Source organism: Adiantum capillus-veneris, chromosome 10, assembly GCF_014529385.1.
Source record: "Adiantum capillus-veneris isolate H3 chromosome 10, ASM1452938v2, whole genome shotgun sequence".
Lineage (NCBI taxonomy): Eukaryota > Viridiplantae > Streptophyta > Polypodiopsida > Polypodiales > Pteridaceae > Adiantum > Adiantum capillus-veneris.
In genome coordinates, this window is record NC_140940.1 from 160,670,495 (window position 1) to 160,684,725 (window position 14,231).

General features: G+C 41.2%; 1 protein-coding gene across 1 annotated transcript; it reads left to right on the top strand.

Annotated features, from left to right (window-relative positions):
* Positions 1-5,476: 5,476 nt before the first annotated feature.
* On the top strand, positions 5,477-6,498 carry LOC147449965 (uncharacterized). Its single transcript, XM_086522752.1, has one exon. It carries the CDS (start codon positions 5,790-5,792, stop codon positions 6,234-6,236), a length of 447 nt encoding a protein of 148 aa, XP_086378878.1. The 5' UTR covers positions 5,477-5,789; the 3' UTR covers positions 6,237-6,498.
* The last annotated feature ends 7,733 nt before the right edge of the window (positions 6,499-14,231 follow it).

Consider the following 14,231-nt stretch of genomic DNA (forward strand, 5'->3'; position numbering starts at 1 on the left):
AAATGCATCGGTCACTTGATTGTGCTTACCAGCAATGTGAGCAATATGAAAATAAAATCGCGAAAGAAAATTTTCCCACCCCATTTGTTTGTCAGAAAGCTTGGTTTGCGTCATGAAGTACTTGAGACTTTGGTGGTCCATTCTCGCAAAATGAATGGAGTCCCCAATAAATAGTGCTTCCATGTTTCTAGAGCATGTAGAAGAGCTGAAAGCTCCTTTTTAAATATGCCAAATACTCGGTCATCGGCATTGAGCCTTCGGCTCTCATATGCTATGGCATGCCCTTCTTGAAGCAAGATTGCTCCAAGGCATTTACCACAAGCATCACATTTGACCTCAAATGGCTTTGAGAGATATGGAAGCATAAGCATTGGTAGGGAGATAAGCTTCACTTTGAGCTTTTCAAAAGCATTTTGCTCTTTAGCAGTCCATGAGTACATAACGTTCTTCTTTGTAAGTCATGTAAAGGTCCTGCTATTTGAGTTAATTTTGATGTTGAAGCGTCTTTAGTATGCACACATACGAATAAAGATTCGTAGCTCATGTAGATTCCTTGGATTAGGGCATGCTTTTATTACCTCCAACTTGATGGATCCATACGGATACCATCTTGAGAGATAATATGACCTAGGTATTGAATCTCTTGAAGGAAAAATCTGCTCTTCTTTTGATTGATAAAAAGCTGGTTCTCCCTCAAAGCTTGAAAAATTACATGGAGATGTTGCTTTTTCTCCTCCAAGGACTTGGAGTAGATGATGATATCATCAAAGAACACTCCAATGAACTTGCGGTAGGGTCTAAATATTTTCTCCATCAAACAATTAAATGTGGCTGGAGCATTTGTCAAACCAAAAGGCATGACAAGATATTCATAAAGACTAAACGTTGTACGGAACGCAGTCTTTACGATATCTTCATTCAGTATCCTTATTTAATGATAGCCACGTTTAAGGTCAATCCTACTGAAGTAGGCCAAACCTTGTAGCTTATCAAACATATCTTTGACCCGCAATACGTGAAATCTGTTTTTGATAGTGATATGGTTTAGTGCTCGATAGTCCACACAAATGCGGTATGTACCATCTTTCTTTTGCACTAAAAATATTGGAGAGCAAAAGGGAGAGGAGCTAGGACTCACCATCCCTTTGTCTATCAATTCTTGTACTTGCCTCATGACCTCCTCTTGTTGAGCTTGGGAAACTCGATAAGGAGGCTTGTAAGGTGGTGAGCTTCCTGGTAAGAGCTCAATTCAATGGTCATCATCCCCTCGTTTTGGAGGTAAGTCCATAGGGATATCATCGATGAAAACATCTTGGAATCCATTTAAAAAATTATACAAGTCTAACTCTTCTTGATTCCTACCATTTTCATTTGATAAAACATTAGCGTCATTTGGAGACTCTTTGACAAAAATCATGTATGCAGAAACTGAGCTTTTCATTGACTTATCAAAAGTAGGTGAATTTACAAGTGGTATAGTGTGATCGGACTCACTAGCATCTATATACATGCTCTTTTCCATATAGGTGAAGTAGATTCTCCTTTCAGGGAACTTCATGTTGGTAGCCATGCAGTTGAACCATGGTTCCCCTAGAATAACATCCTCATGTTGAAGAGGAGACATGAAAAAGTCTTCTTTGTCGACGTAGCTTTGGACATGAAGCATCAACTTCCCAATCAAGGGAGTAACGGAGGCTTACTGTCCCTTGAAAGCTCCATCAAAAATTACAGTATCTCCCATCTTGAAAGCTTGAATGCCCAACTTAGTGGCCAATACAAAGTTGTGAGTAGATCCAGGGCCAAACAATATGAAGGCATCATGCTCCCTTACCTTTTCCCAAGCATAGGAGAGAGATGATCCTTTGCAATGAGCATCCTCTTTTGGAGCTTCGATCGTGGAAGCTCTAGGAGTTTCATTGCGGGCATTTCTTTTGGGGCAAGGACGGTATCATGTCCTTTCTCCCCACACTTGAAGCATCTGTGGTCCTTATGAAAAGCTTCTAGCTCTTCAAGAGAGAGTTTATTTCTACCTTTGTAAACTCTCTTCTCCTTGGACCGATTTTTGTTGTTGTTGTTGTTGGAATTTCCTTGGGAAGAGTTTTGGGCATTGTTCTTCCCCTTTGCATCATTTCGATCTTTGTTTTCCATGGGCTTGGGATTCCTTTTAGCCCCTTGTTTTGGAAATTGATGCACAAAACAAACATAGTGTGGTGGATTACTTCGATGATAGAACCAGGCTGTTGGGAGTTGACATACTCAAACATTTCTTTAGGTAATCCCACACAGAATTGTTTCTTTTTCTTGGTGAAGTCTATCTTTTGAAAGACAATAGCCTTGAGATGTAAATCCCAAAAATTGTCCATATATTTGTGGATAGACTCGTTGGAGAGCAGCTTCAAACTCTGCCATTTGGTAAGCACTTTGTCCTTTGCATCGCTTGCAAGGGATTGCTTCATGATGGAAACTCATAGAGTTTTCCATGTCTTTGGGGCATTGCCGTTGCCACGAAGTCTAGTCCACCATTGATGAGAAATTTTTTGGAAGTGCATAGCTACATGACGTACTCTGAAGGAATCTGTGAAGCCCTCGTCTCCAAAGATCACATCAAATTGCTGGATGAAGGCCAATACTTTGTTGGTAGCACCAAAGGTGCCATCATAGGTAAAAAAAAGAGATACTCCTTCCTCCCTCTTTGAATTTCTTGAGCTTTTGAGACCTTCTCCATGCAAGGTAGGATTTGCAATGTCCTCTCTTCTTGTATTCTCTAGGAGAATAGTTGCTGCTTTCGTCGGAAGAGGAGGAAGGTGAAGAAGAAGGAGAAGAGGGTGACCTCTTTCTTGACTTTTTCTTCCTTTTTTTTTTGTCTTCCCTTTTGGAATGTCGAGAAGAAGGACTATTGAGATGACCGTTTCCTCTTGGGGAGAAGTTGGCAACTGTCTAGACCGACATCTTTGTGGAGCCACATCTTCAAAGGAGCTTCGTGATTCGCTTCTTTCTCGTTCTTTGGATTCCTCCTGTCTTATGGGAGAGAGTCTTCTTCTGGGAGTCTCATCAAGAGGCCTCCTAATCTCTCTCTCCTCTTCGAGAGGAAAGGAAATCCCATAAGTTAGAAGTTGTAGTAACTTCGGCTTGCAAAGCATGGTTGCCCATAGCTTTGCTGCAACCTAGTAACAAGATAATTAACAAACATGGGGGCATCATCATTAGCACCTTCATGTGAAAAATCAAAGTTATCAATGTTCATTCTGTCCCACTTACCCTATTGCAATGAACAAGTCCAACCTTTCATGGACAACTTAAGGACCTCTCTTCTTAAGTAAGAAAAGAGAAACCAATAGCTCTGATACAAATGTAATGGAAATGGCCTATGAAATTTGAGAATAGCGGAATTAAGAAAATTATATTGAGCATTTTAATGAGCCTACTTTGAGAACATAGAGGGTGAACTTATTAGTGGTAGCAACATAACCAATATACTTAATTAACTTGGCATGAACAATACTGCACCTCCATTTCCAGCATTGGAGCTAGTGGCAATAATGTTGTATGTTGGTTCTCCATATCTATAGGTCTATGCCAGAGCGAGGAAAAGAGCTCAACTTTGACAATTCAACTCCGAGGTAGGATGCCCGGTGCAAGGAACAAATACGCGCGCGAGAGAGAGAGAGAGAGAGTCTGCGCTACACACACACACAGTCCAGTACCCCACGTCGTCTTCAGTAACTGAAAGATAAGGTCACCTCCATATATTTTTTGGACATTTTAAATTCAAATTGCACTTGCTCTTTGGTTTTCAATATACGCTAACAAGCACAAGTAACTAACATTATCCGGGACAACATTTTTAGTGACACGTTAATATGCTTATACCCATAATCTACCTCTAATTGCACCCATGGGGCCGTTTTTTTCCTCTCTCATTTTGTAATATCATCCCCCAACTAGTGCATTCCAAACTTTATTTCCCTTTAGGCTATAATATTTTTCCATTTCCATCCTTGAAATTGTCTTTACCGTATGTAGAGATCTTTAAGAGTATCACATCGACTCCATCTTCATCATGATTGATCAACTGAAGCTTCATTGGCCTACTTTCCCGGTGCTCATTGTTCATGCTCCAAACATACTATTCAATGAAAACCAAGAACATTCCTCAATGTATATCACCGGAAGATTTATACTAACCTTTGAAATGTGAATTACAATTCATTGCCACAACCTTGCTAAAATTGTACATGTTCTTTTTCTTGAATGTTCAATTTTTAGAAACTAAGCTACATGAAAAAAATGTACATATTTCATCAAATCAAGTGACATTGGATATTACTACAAATGTGAAATTTTCTCACCTACTCATTGAAATCTAGCCTTGAGATGGGCTTATGTCAATCCTTGTAGCTATAGCAATTAATCAATTTCAATCCAAGTTGTACTTTGTAATTTTAGCTCACATTAGACTGAGTTCATATACTTGGAATATACACACCTTTGAAAGGACTTACACACTCACAATAGAGCTATAATTTTTCTCCTATTTCAGACACATGGAGTTATCCTCAAACAAATGGAGCCATTATTTATCTATACTAAGGATAATGGGGGAGGGAATTCCGGTTCCCTCCTTCTGCCATGTGTCAGAAGCTCCTTCAAGCGACGGGTGTGGCCTGCAGCTTCGGGAGCACAACGACACAAAGAGAGAGAGAGAGAAAGAGAGAGAGGCGGGCGAAGCCTGCCGGCCTTACTAGTTTATATAATAGAAGAATGGATTGAAGGGCAACATGTATGATAACTTTCCAAGGAAGGGTGTCGCCTACGTTTGACCAGAATCCTGTGCGGGTTTGTTTGACCCAATGATTCTCACCTTTAGCGTGCATAGTAAACTAAGACAAAAATTGTAATTGGGACACAGGTCAATTAATGCATCCATCTAACCCACAATAGTAGGTTCACACTTGACTTCACCATCAGCGCGAGGAAAGTAGTAGGGAGAACTTTATATATATTTTTGTATTTTCAACCAAACTTGCTATACACATTGCATCCATAAGGGGTCATTCCATGGGAGCAACTCCCCCAATGGAGAAGTTTGGAGAAGTTTGTAGCAGCCACCGAACACAAGTCGTGAGCCTCGAGCCCTCAACATTGGGATTACATCACGAAGGCTCAACCAATTGAACTACACTCTTTGTGCCTTGACTTCACCTTCAGAGATCTCATCATTCACACTTCGTTTAAGACCTTGGGGTCTTTAGTCATGAAGGACCACCTCCAAGCCATCTTGCTCACCTAACAATTTAACATTGTGCAGTATACTTACAACTCTCTTACCATGATGTGATAAAGAAAACCTATAAAGCTAACTATTACAGAGCCACGCTTTTTGTCAATAAAGAAGGGGTCCATAATGCAAGCTATAAGTCGTGTATGATGTTGAAATGGTGCCTTCCATTTGGACACTGAAGGTTTGGTCTGACCTAAAAATCACCCGCTCTTCAACGACCTGTACGCACAGAGTAGAGAAAAAGCGCAAAAGAGAGAGAGAGAGAGAGAGAGAGAGAGAGAGGCCTCCATCGCCAAGGTGCTTGCTAGGTGTATGGTGGTGCATTCTATGTAGTCCTGTAGAAGCAGCTTGCTTCAACCTCCAGCGACAGATCTAGAGAGGAGCTAAGCGACAGAGGGGAAAGGGAAAGCCCTTGCTGCGGTTGTCGCTCGGCCGTTGTGGCGGCAAAGCCAACATATGTGCAGGAAATTCCGATCAGCTTGTTTAGTTGGATAAGTAGCTGCAAGCCATGGAAGATGAAGGCAATAAGCTCATAGAGCTTGGCAAGATGAAGCCAGCCATTTCTGAGGGCCCCACACGAAGAAAGCCATCTCGCCGCATCAATGCATGTTGCGGGGCATGCTGTGTTCTGCTTATCCTCGGCATAGTGGTCCTGGTCATCTTGGCCTTCACTCTGTTGAAGCCAAAGGACCCCAAAATAGATGTAGAGGATGTCACCTTGCAGAGCTTTGAGTTTAACCTACTCCTCAACATCCCCCCTACACTTACCGTCAATGCTACTCTGGAGCTTGTCATCTTTATACACAATTCCAACAGGGTAAGCCTCAAGTACTCTGATACCACATCACACATGTTCTACAGAGATGTCGAGGTGGGTTCAATTCATATCCCCTCCGGCTATGTGGTGGCACGGAGCGATTCTCCTCGAGTCTTGCTCTCACAGCCGATCGGCTAATCTTGAATGCACACATTATCAGTGACCTCAACAATGGCTCCTTGCCTTTCTCCACCTACACTCACATGTCAGGCAAAGTTAACGTTCCCAACATCTTCAAGCATCACTTTGCTGCTTTGTCTGTTTGCAACTTTACGGTCTGTGCGTCCAATCGGTCCATATCCGAGATGGTTTGCACGAATGATATTAAGCTTTGATCACTATGCATTTGTTTTGCATCTCTACTACTAATTAATAGAGGCTCTTTGGGCCCTCTTAGTGAGACCTTGAACATTGTGCTAATGAAAAGCCATAAAAATGGGGATGTGTAACCTATTGACACATGTCAAAAGGGACTCAAAAAATAGAAAGCTTAACAAAGAGGCCCTTAGCTGAATCTACTACTTGTTGAAAGACTAACTTGTGTGCCCTGGCTTGCCATGCCAGGAACATTTTTTATAATCCAAGACAATAAGGGCACACTTGTTAACTCTTCCGGTTTTCAAGTCAAAATTCAAATCATTTGCCAATATTTACACAAACCTGAAGCATTTGCCAGTATTTACACTAAAATTTGAAGCATTTGTCAATATTTCCACTAAAACTTGTAAAATTATACCCGTCTTCTTCATGACAAGCTCAGAATCTAGCCATGATTTTGCAATTGTAGCCGGAGAGTCTTCAATCATCGCATCCTTGTGGCTATGATCCCTTCTATCTTCAAAATCATCCTCTTTGTCATGCTCTCTTTGTCTTTCATAATTGTTTGTAGAACAAATGATGTTGGCTTCTTGTTCTAAAGGTATGCACATGCACATGGAAATGAATCCCGCTCAGTGGATAGTCTCTTCTGGGCTTTACCACCGCTATCTAAACGTGGTCTTGCAAATAGTGCTATGCACAGGCCAACGTGCATTGTTTGTTGTTGTAACTCCACTACCAATAGCACCAACCGATGCAGATTGGGCATCAACGCTAGCACCACACCCTGTAGAATCAGATCTTATAGTATGCTTAATGTGAGTGAATATGTGAATTTGGAAGATCTGAAATGTAGTGTCTCCTTGCATGGGTCCATAGGAGTTTATAAACAGGAGCTAATGTTCATGTTGATTGGAAAAGCATTGTCCATAGTGTATTGAAGGTTGTGATCAGTGATTATTCTTTTAATATAGGTTGTGCATAAAAAATCTTTAAAAATGCATCGATTGAGAGGGTCAGCACAACCCAACGGGCTATTAACCATCACGGCTCAGAGGTCCAGACCCGCCATTACTAGAGCGTGAGGCCTTGTTGGACAAAATTGGCTTAAGTCACCACGACCCGAGTTGCAAAGACGAGAGGTCCTTAGTCTGTTGCAAATGGGAGATAGTCGAGAACATGCTATCTACTGCTAATTCTTCCTAGACAGTCTGCATCTCGTCCACATCTGGCAAGTTGGCAATCTGAGGTGGAAAAATCTTCTGCTGCTCAACCCCATCACGAGTCCGAGCCACGCTCTTGCTCGTCACCTTATCCATCCTCACCATCACCCTTACTCTCCTCATCGCCATCACCGTTAAGCTCATGTTCACCTTAAACTTCTCAAGGAAAAAGCTATAAAAAAGGGCGTTGGAGCCTGTCCATCATCCGTGCGCGCGTAGATGATAAGGGGGCTCTAGCCTCCCCTTTTTTCCCTTTTGATAATGAATTTCTGGCTTCTAATACCCTGTGACTCACATAATCTCTCTCTCTCTCTCTCTCTCTCTCTCTCTCTCTCTCTCTCTCTCTCTCTCTCTCTCTCTCTCTCTCTCATATCACCAATGAGCAACACATGGCACGCCTACCTCACTACAACTTGCTCAGTAAAGCACACCACATTTGGCGTATATATCGACCTAGGCAATGAACATGGGGAGATGCTTATCCCTTTCAAATATTAGCCAGGAAACATGGTCGGGGACAACGGCCGCATACCATGGGGCAAGAGCCACATGTAGCATCACCACCTAATATGCACAAGAACGACTCCTAGCAAAAAAAATTGTTTTAAAAATGGAAGGGGCTGGAGCCCTCCCATCATCCGCGTGCGGATGATGGGGGGCTCCAGCCCCTCCCCCTTTTTTTTTCTATCCTTCAAATCTTGACGTTGTTTGTTGATTGCACCTTCACACGGATCAAGTTCCATCTCTCTCTCTCTCTCTCTCTCTCTCTCTCTCTCTCTCTCTCCACACACACACACACACACACCCCACAAAAGTTCTGGTAGCAAATTCTTGCGAAGCTAGCTACCTCCCCTCTCGTGGTGGGCTGCGAGCAGCATCCAAAGGAGCACATATGATGTCTTGGATGTTTTGAGCTAAGGCCTCTGATTACAACATTTGGGAGCCAGATAGTAGCTGAGGCTAAAGCAGCATCTACCATTTACAATTATTTTACTTATCTTGCTTTCTTGATAGTGCTGGCACAACTTGAGGCAATGTGCATGCGTGCATGCACGAGAGAGAGAGAGAGAGAGAGAGAGAGAGAGAGAGAGAGAGAGAGAGAGAGAGAGAGAGAGAGAGAGAGAGAGAGAGAGAGAGAGAGAGAGAGAGAGAGACCTCCCCTCTCGTGGTGGGCTGCCAACAACATCTAGAGGAGCACATGGAGGGAGGAACTCGCCAGCAGCATGCAGAGGGTGGAGCGACTACTCATAAGCAGGCAGTTGCTTTCATGGGAGAGATGGGCAGGGGAGAGGTCTTCGGGATCTTATTAGATTAGTATCCTTGATGCATATTTTATGTGACCTCTTTAGACACAGATATGTGTAGCTTGCCCTCAAGTCATCCTGATTGCGAGCGCTACAGAGAGACACAACATTTATGGGCATATGACATCATGGTTTCAATCACATGGATTTAGCATGGATAGACTACCTTGCATGCACCCTCCCTATCTCTCCATGGACAGAGATCACTAGACTTGTATGTCAAGATTTGATTCAGCTAGATACTAGGAGCATATGGATATCGCCGATTCAAGAGTTGGACAAGATAATGGCTTTCTATAGAGAGCATCTTTTCCAACTAATAGAGTATCAATATGTGATCAGACTGGCCTATATGGACACTCATTTATCATATGGGATACGATATGCTATTGGTTAGATGCACAGATCCTTGCATCTGCTAGATATTGAGATTGGCAGATTTAGGAGAGTACTAGTAGACAACGTCATGAGATATCAGATCATATATTCCTCAGATTGTTTTTGCTAGATATATGCAGACACATGGAGAGTCTCTTGAGGAGATCATGCAGTGGAAGACATTCACAGAGGGAGATCATTGACTTTTTTAGAGTAGGGACTTAGCAGCCAAATGAGCATGCTTCATAGCAAACTTCAGAGCCCACTTATACCAGAGGTATATTAGTTGATAGAGCCATTGAGCCTGAGAAAGCTAGATGCCCAAGGTATACAAGGGCGACGACAACATTGATGGAGGCTCCATCATAGGACCAGAACATTCTAGCACGACATGGAAGGCCCAATATGACTATTTATAGAGGTGCACATTGACAAATCTCTTCAACAACCAATGTAATACTTTTTCGGACAACGCCCAATGCCAGGCATTCTCAAGCATTGATGATATGATGATAATTTTAGTCTTTCACTTCAGCTTTATTTTTGTACCGAGACATTGGGTCCAGTAAGATTGTATCAGTTTGTTCTCATACCTTTTGAAGACGTATAATATAACATTTTATTTCATTTAATCTCTCTCTCTCTCTCTCTCTCTCTCTCTCTCTCTCTCTCTCTCTCTCTCTCTCTCTCTCTCTCTCTCTCTCTCTCTCTCTCTCTCTCTCTCTCTCTCTCTCTCTCTCTCTCTCTCTCTCAGGCAGCTCAGCATCAAGGACTTGTGTTGTCTTTACTAGACCACCACATTTGGCATGCATGTCCACTAAAGCATTGCCAAGCATGGTTCCCTCGCCCAGTAGATCTTGTTTCATGATATCACATATACCTTACCTCGTATACATATCAAGTGTTATGTTGTCAAGTGTAGTATTTTCTTCCTAGCAATCCTTGTCTGGAAATCTATTCATGAACTAGTTCCCCCAAGTGCTCGTCCAACCATGTCACATTGTAGAGAGGGCCTAAAGAATAATATACTTATCCTGCAGTGAAGTAATTGATCATTTGTTCAGTACAATGCATTACAGACTTTCAGTAAGAAGTAGGAGAGTTGCAGTATCGTCACATCTACCATGTTTCTATACTCACATCTACTTAAAAGGTTTTATAGCAAGTTATGCAACCCTTAAGCATTTTTGTATGTGTTAGTTGTTTGTCACAATGAACGTCCATAGCATAGCCTTCTGGCGCTAACATACACTTGTCAATACTCTGGGAGGTGACTCTGATAGGGCACGGAGACTCTTTGAGTGGGGCAACTTCCATAAGTGAACCTAAGAAGCAAGGATGCAAGTCTCTATAAGCAAATCAACAACTCAAACCAAGAAATCTATCTATGTCTTCTCACCACTCTCATTCATCACGCTATCTCAATAACTAAACAAAAGTTGGATAGCCACAAAACTTTAGAGGAAGCTATATTAGATCTAAGGGAACAAGTCTACAAAGTCTAGCAATATTCTGACAAGGTATAAGAATCATGGTCCATCATGACTCATGTCATACAAAACTACAACAAAAATGTACAAAAGTGTTGCCCTAAGGTCTAATAACACTCTCATATAGTCAAAATGACATAAAACAAAGTCTAAAGCACTCAAAATTGAAAATATAGCTCACAGACACTTAGTCATGAATCATCACGTAACTTAAAATGTTTACACTTGAAAGAAAGAGCACGAGAAGAGAAACATGATACAAGTTTCAGAATTTGAATTACCCAAGTAAGAGTTATGCTACTTACAAAGTAGAGCTAAGAAGCAACTTGATAACATAGAGAAGCAGTTTGATAGTACGTACAACAGAGCTTTTTCTTTATCCAAAAAACTATCCGTTTTCCAACTAGATCTATTTTCTTATATATCTAGGGCTTTAAAAATGGCCACTGGCTTGGCTACTTTGGGCCTTTATACATAATAAGACATTTACAACTCAGAAATCCATAGCTCTAGGATCCAAATTACATAAGCTCATGTACATGGTTCTCAGAAAAAATAAAGTACAATGTATCAAAAATGTGGCTATGAAATCTGTGTCTGGCTAAGAGGGTGTCCATAAGCTATAATGGCTAAACACTCCCCCCTTTCCTAACCAATGCACGTCCTTGTGCACATTGCAAAGATCTATGTATAATTTTTGAAGTGCTACTTCTCAAGGGACTTTAGTACTTTATTGAATTTTACTACCCGTGCCATTATGTCCACCTTAAAGGAGAGATCTCAAAGAGGGTTGTTGAGCAAGGTACTTTGGTAGGCCACATGCCGTGCTTGAAGCTCCTTTGTCAATAGATTAAATATGTTTGAATCCATTTCAAAGAACCTTGTCATGAAAGCCTCTTCAAAAGTTTGCATGTAGTGCAATGGCAGAAACATAATATGGGCATACATACCCAGCTGATACTATTTGTGCCCTCAACAAAAACTTCCCAAGGATGCTTTGCTTTGTTGATGACATTAAAAGATTCTATACATGTGATAATCATCATTTCTATCTTACATGTCATTTGAGATGTAAGGTCTAGAACATCTCTCAATAACTTTCTCATTTCTCGGAGGGTGTGCAACATGTATGCTTCAATGGGCTTGATGTTCGGTTTAGGATTGGCAAGGATTGGATAGCTGAACACCATCTTCTGCTTGCTTCTCCACATGTCATAGTTATTCTAGGATCACCTTCTAGGAATAGGATAGTAGGTCATGTTGATCCTTAGGTGTTGTGGTGCATTCCTATATATTGTTTCATCTTGAGGCCTCTTTTCAAACCATCTCTTTCTCCATAAGGGTTGGCTCTCAAGGATGATTATAACTTGCTCATTTGTTACTGCCACTCCCTCATATTCTCCATGGACATTTGTCTTTAAAGAAGGAAGCAATTTCATTTTCCACAAGAGAGCTTCATGTTTCATCAGTGGAAATGCTAGCATGGTGTGGCCAAAATTCTTGGTTTGCACATCTAGCTGGATCATCAGTAATGTAGCAAATTCTAAGACCTTAAGCTCAAACTCCATATATTCTTTAGCCACACTGTTCGGCATTTTTGCTATCCATTGCTTTAGCTCATCTCAAACATCTATGTCTAGTATGTCCTCCTCCATGTCCTAAATATACCCGATACACTTGATGTATCGGGTAGGTCCATCAGTGGCATATGCTCAATACTCTCAAAATCAATGTGTGTGCTTTTGACTATCGGCACAGATTCAGGTAGGACAATGGCTTGAGAGTGAAAGAGGGAATCCTCCAATAATTAAAGCTTTGGCTAAGGTTTGTGAAAATAAGCTTGGAGAGTGACCAAGGCAACTACCATTTGCATTATGGGTTGATTGCATGACACATAGTTCAACCAATAGCTATATGCATGTTGATTAGATGTATGGTAAAAAATCTATGATGCCAATTGAAGATGTAGTTCTTACATGGAATGTACTGCCATGGGAAGATGGAACGAGTAAAGAAAAACTTCTTGCATTATGCATACACCAATTAATAATAAGGTATGAAGAAATTGAGCTTGTGAAATCTTCAATAAAGGATGTAAGGTTGAAAAACAAAGACAGATGCCTTGCCCGACACCATGCCATGTCCTCGGCATGGTCCCATGCCCCCCTCAGGATCCGATTTTGTCAAAAAATTGCGTACCAATCACCCCTAGTATTTGGTTTTGATCATCATGGTGGGCCCCTTCTTACACCCCACATCATGCTCTACTTGCCTCTACCAAGGTTTATACAAATAAATCGACAAATATATCATACAATTTAGTACAATATATTTTACTACACAAGATGGAGCTAAAATGACAAGATAAGACATAGCAAAAAGTTTTATTGCTTATCAAAATATTACATCAAGGTTTGTGCATCGCTCAACAAATTACATCAACTACCCTATCCAATTACCTCATCTGCAGTTGTAAACCAAAAACCAAGCACAATGTGAAGTGTCGGCAATATAATCTCAATCACCCGATAAGTAGATTACCCACGATAATCAAAGGGAAACCCACTATGCATGGTTCATTAAGCCATATGTCATCTATCACTTTCCAAGGGTACCATAGGCTAGTATCACACCATGGGGACAATAGATATGCTAATCAATCATTAAGCCATATTGCATCCATCACTTTCCAAGGATACCATAGGCTAGCATCACACTATGGGGATAGTAGATATGCTAATCGATTAATCAGAGCAATAAAAAAATCACATGAAATAGAGAGAAATGTTCACAAAGATATGTGCAAAGCAGCCCTACTTTCCTCAATGAGTCACAAGCCAGTCAGCATGCCATGAGGAGGTATCAGTAAGGATGCCTACAAAAGGGAGAAAAACAAAGAAACAGCTCTATCGCATGAGGTTTGTTGGGATGAGAGAACAAGAGAAGGAGAGAATGAGTCAAGGCATGAACTCAGAGACAATCCATTGTTTAATTAGGTGGGTGACCTCCAAGAGGCAAGTCCCACCCTCTACCAGCCTTGCACAATATTAGAACCAGTTTTTATGGCCACCCTCATAGGGTTTTTTTTGAACAAGTCCTCGTAAGCATAAAGGACAGAAAACAAGTTCCTTATAGGATCCGAGCTCAAAAAGCCTTAACATAAAATAATTGAGGTAAGAGTGAGGCATTATCTCAAAGAAATGTAGGGCACCATAGACATTTCCTAAAATAGTGTAGGTAACTTAGAAGAACCCTAGATGATCAAGACAGGAGCACTTATAGAGCCGAGACTGGGGTGTGCGCACGCACATGATGAAACGTCAAAATTAAAAGGTGGCAGATCTTTGGGATAAGGGCACTTCTAGTAGCACAACTGAGATAGAGGAAATCTGAGAAGAGAGCACATCAAGTACACAAAGT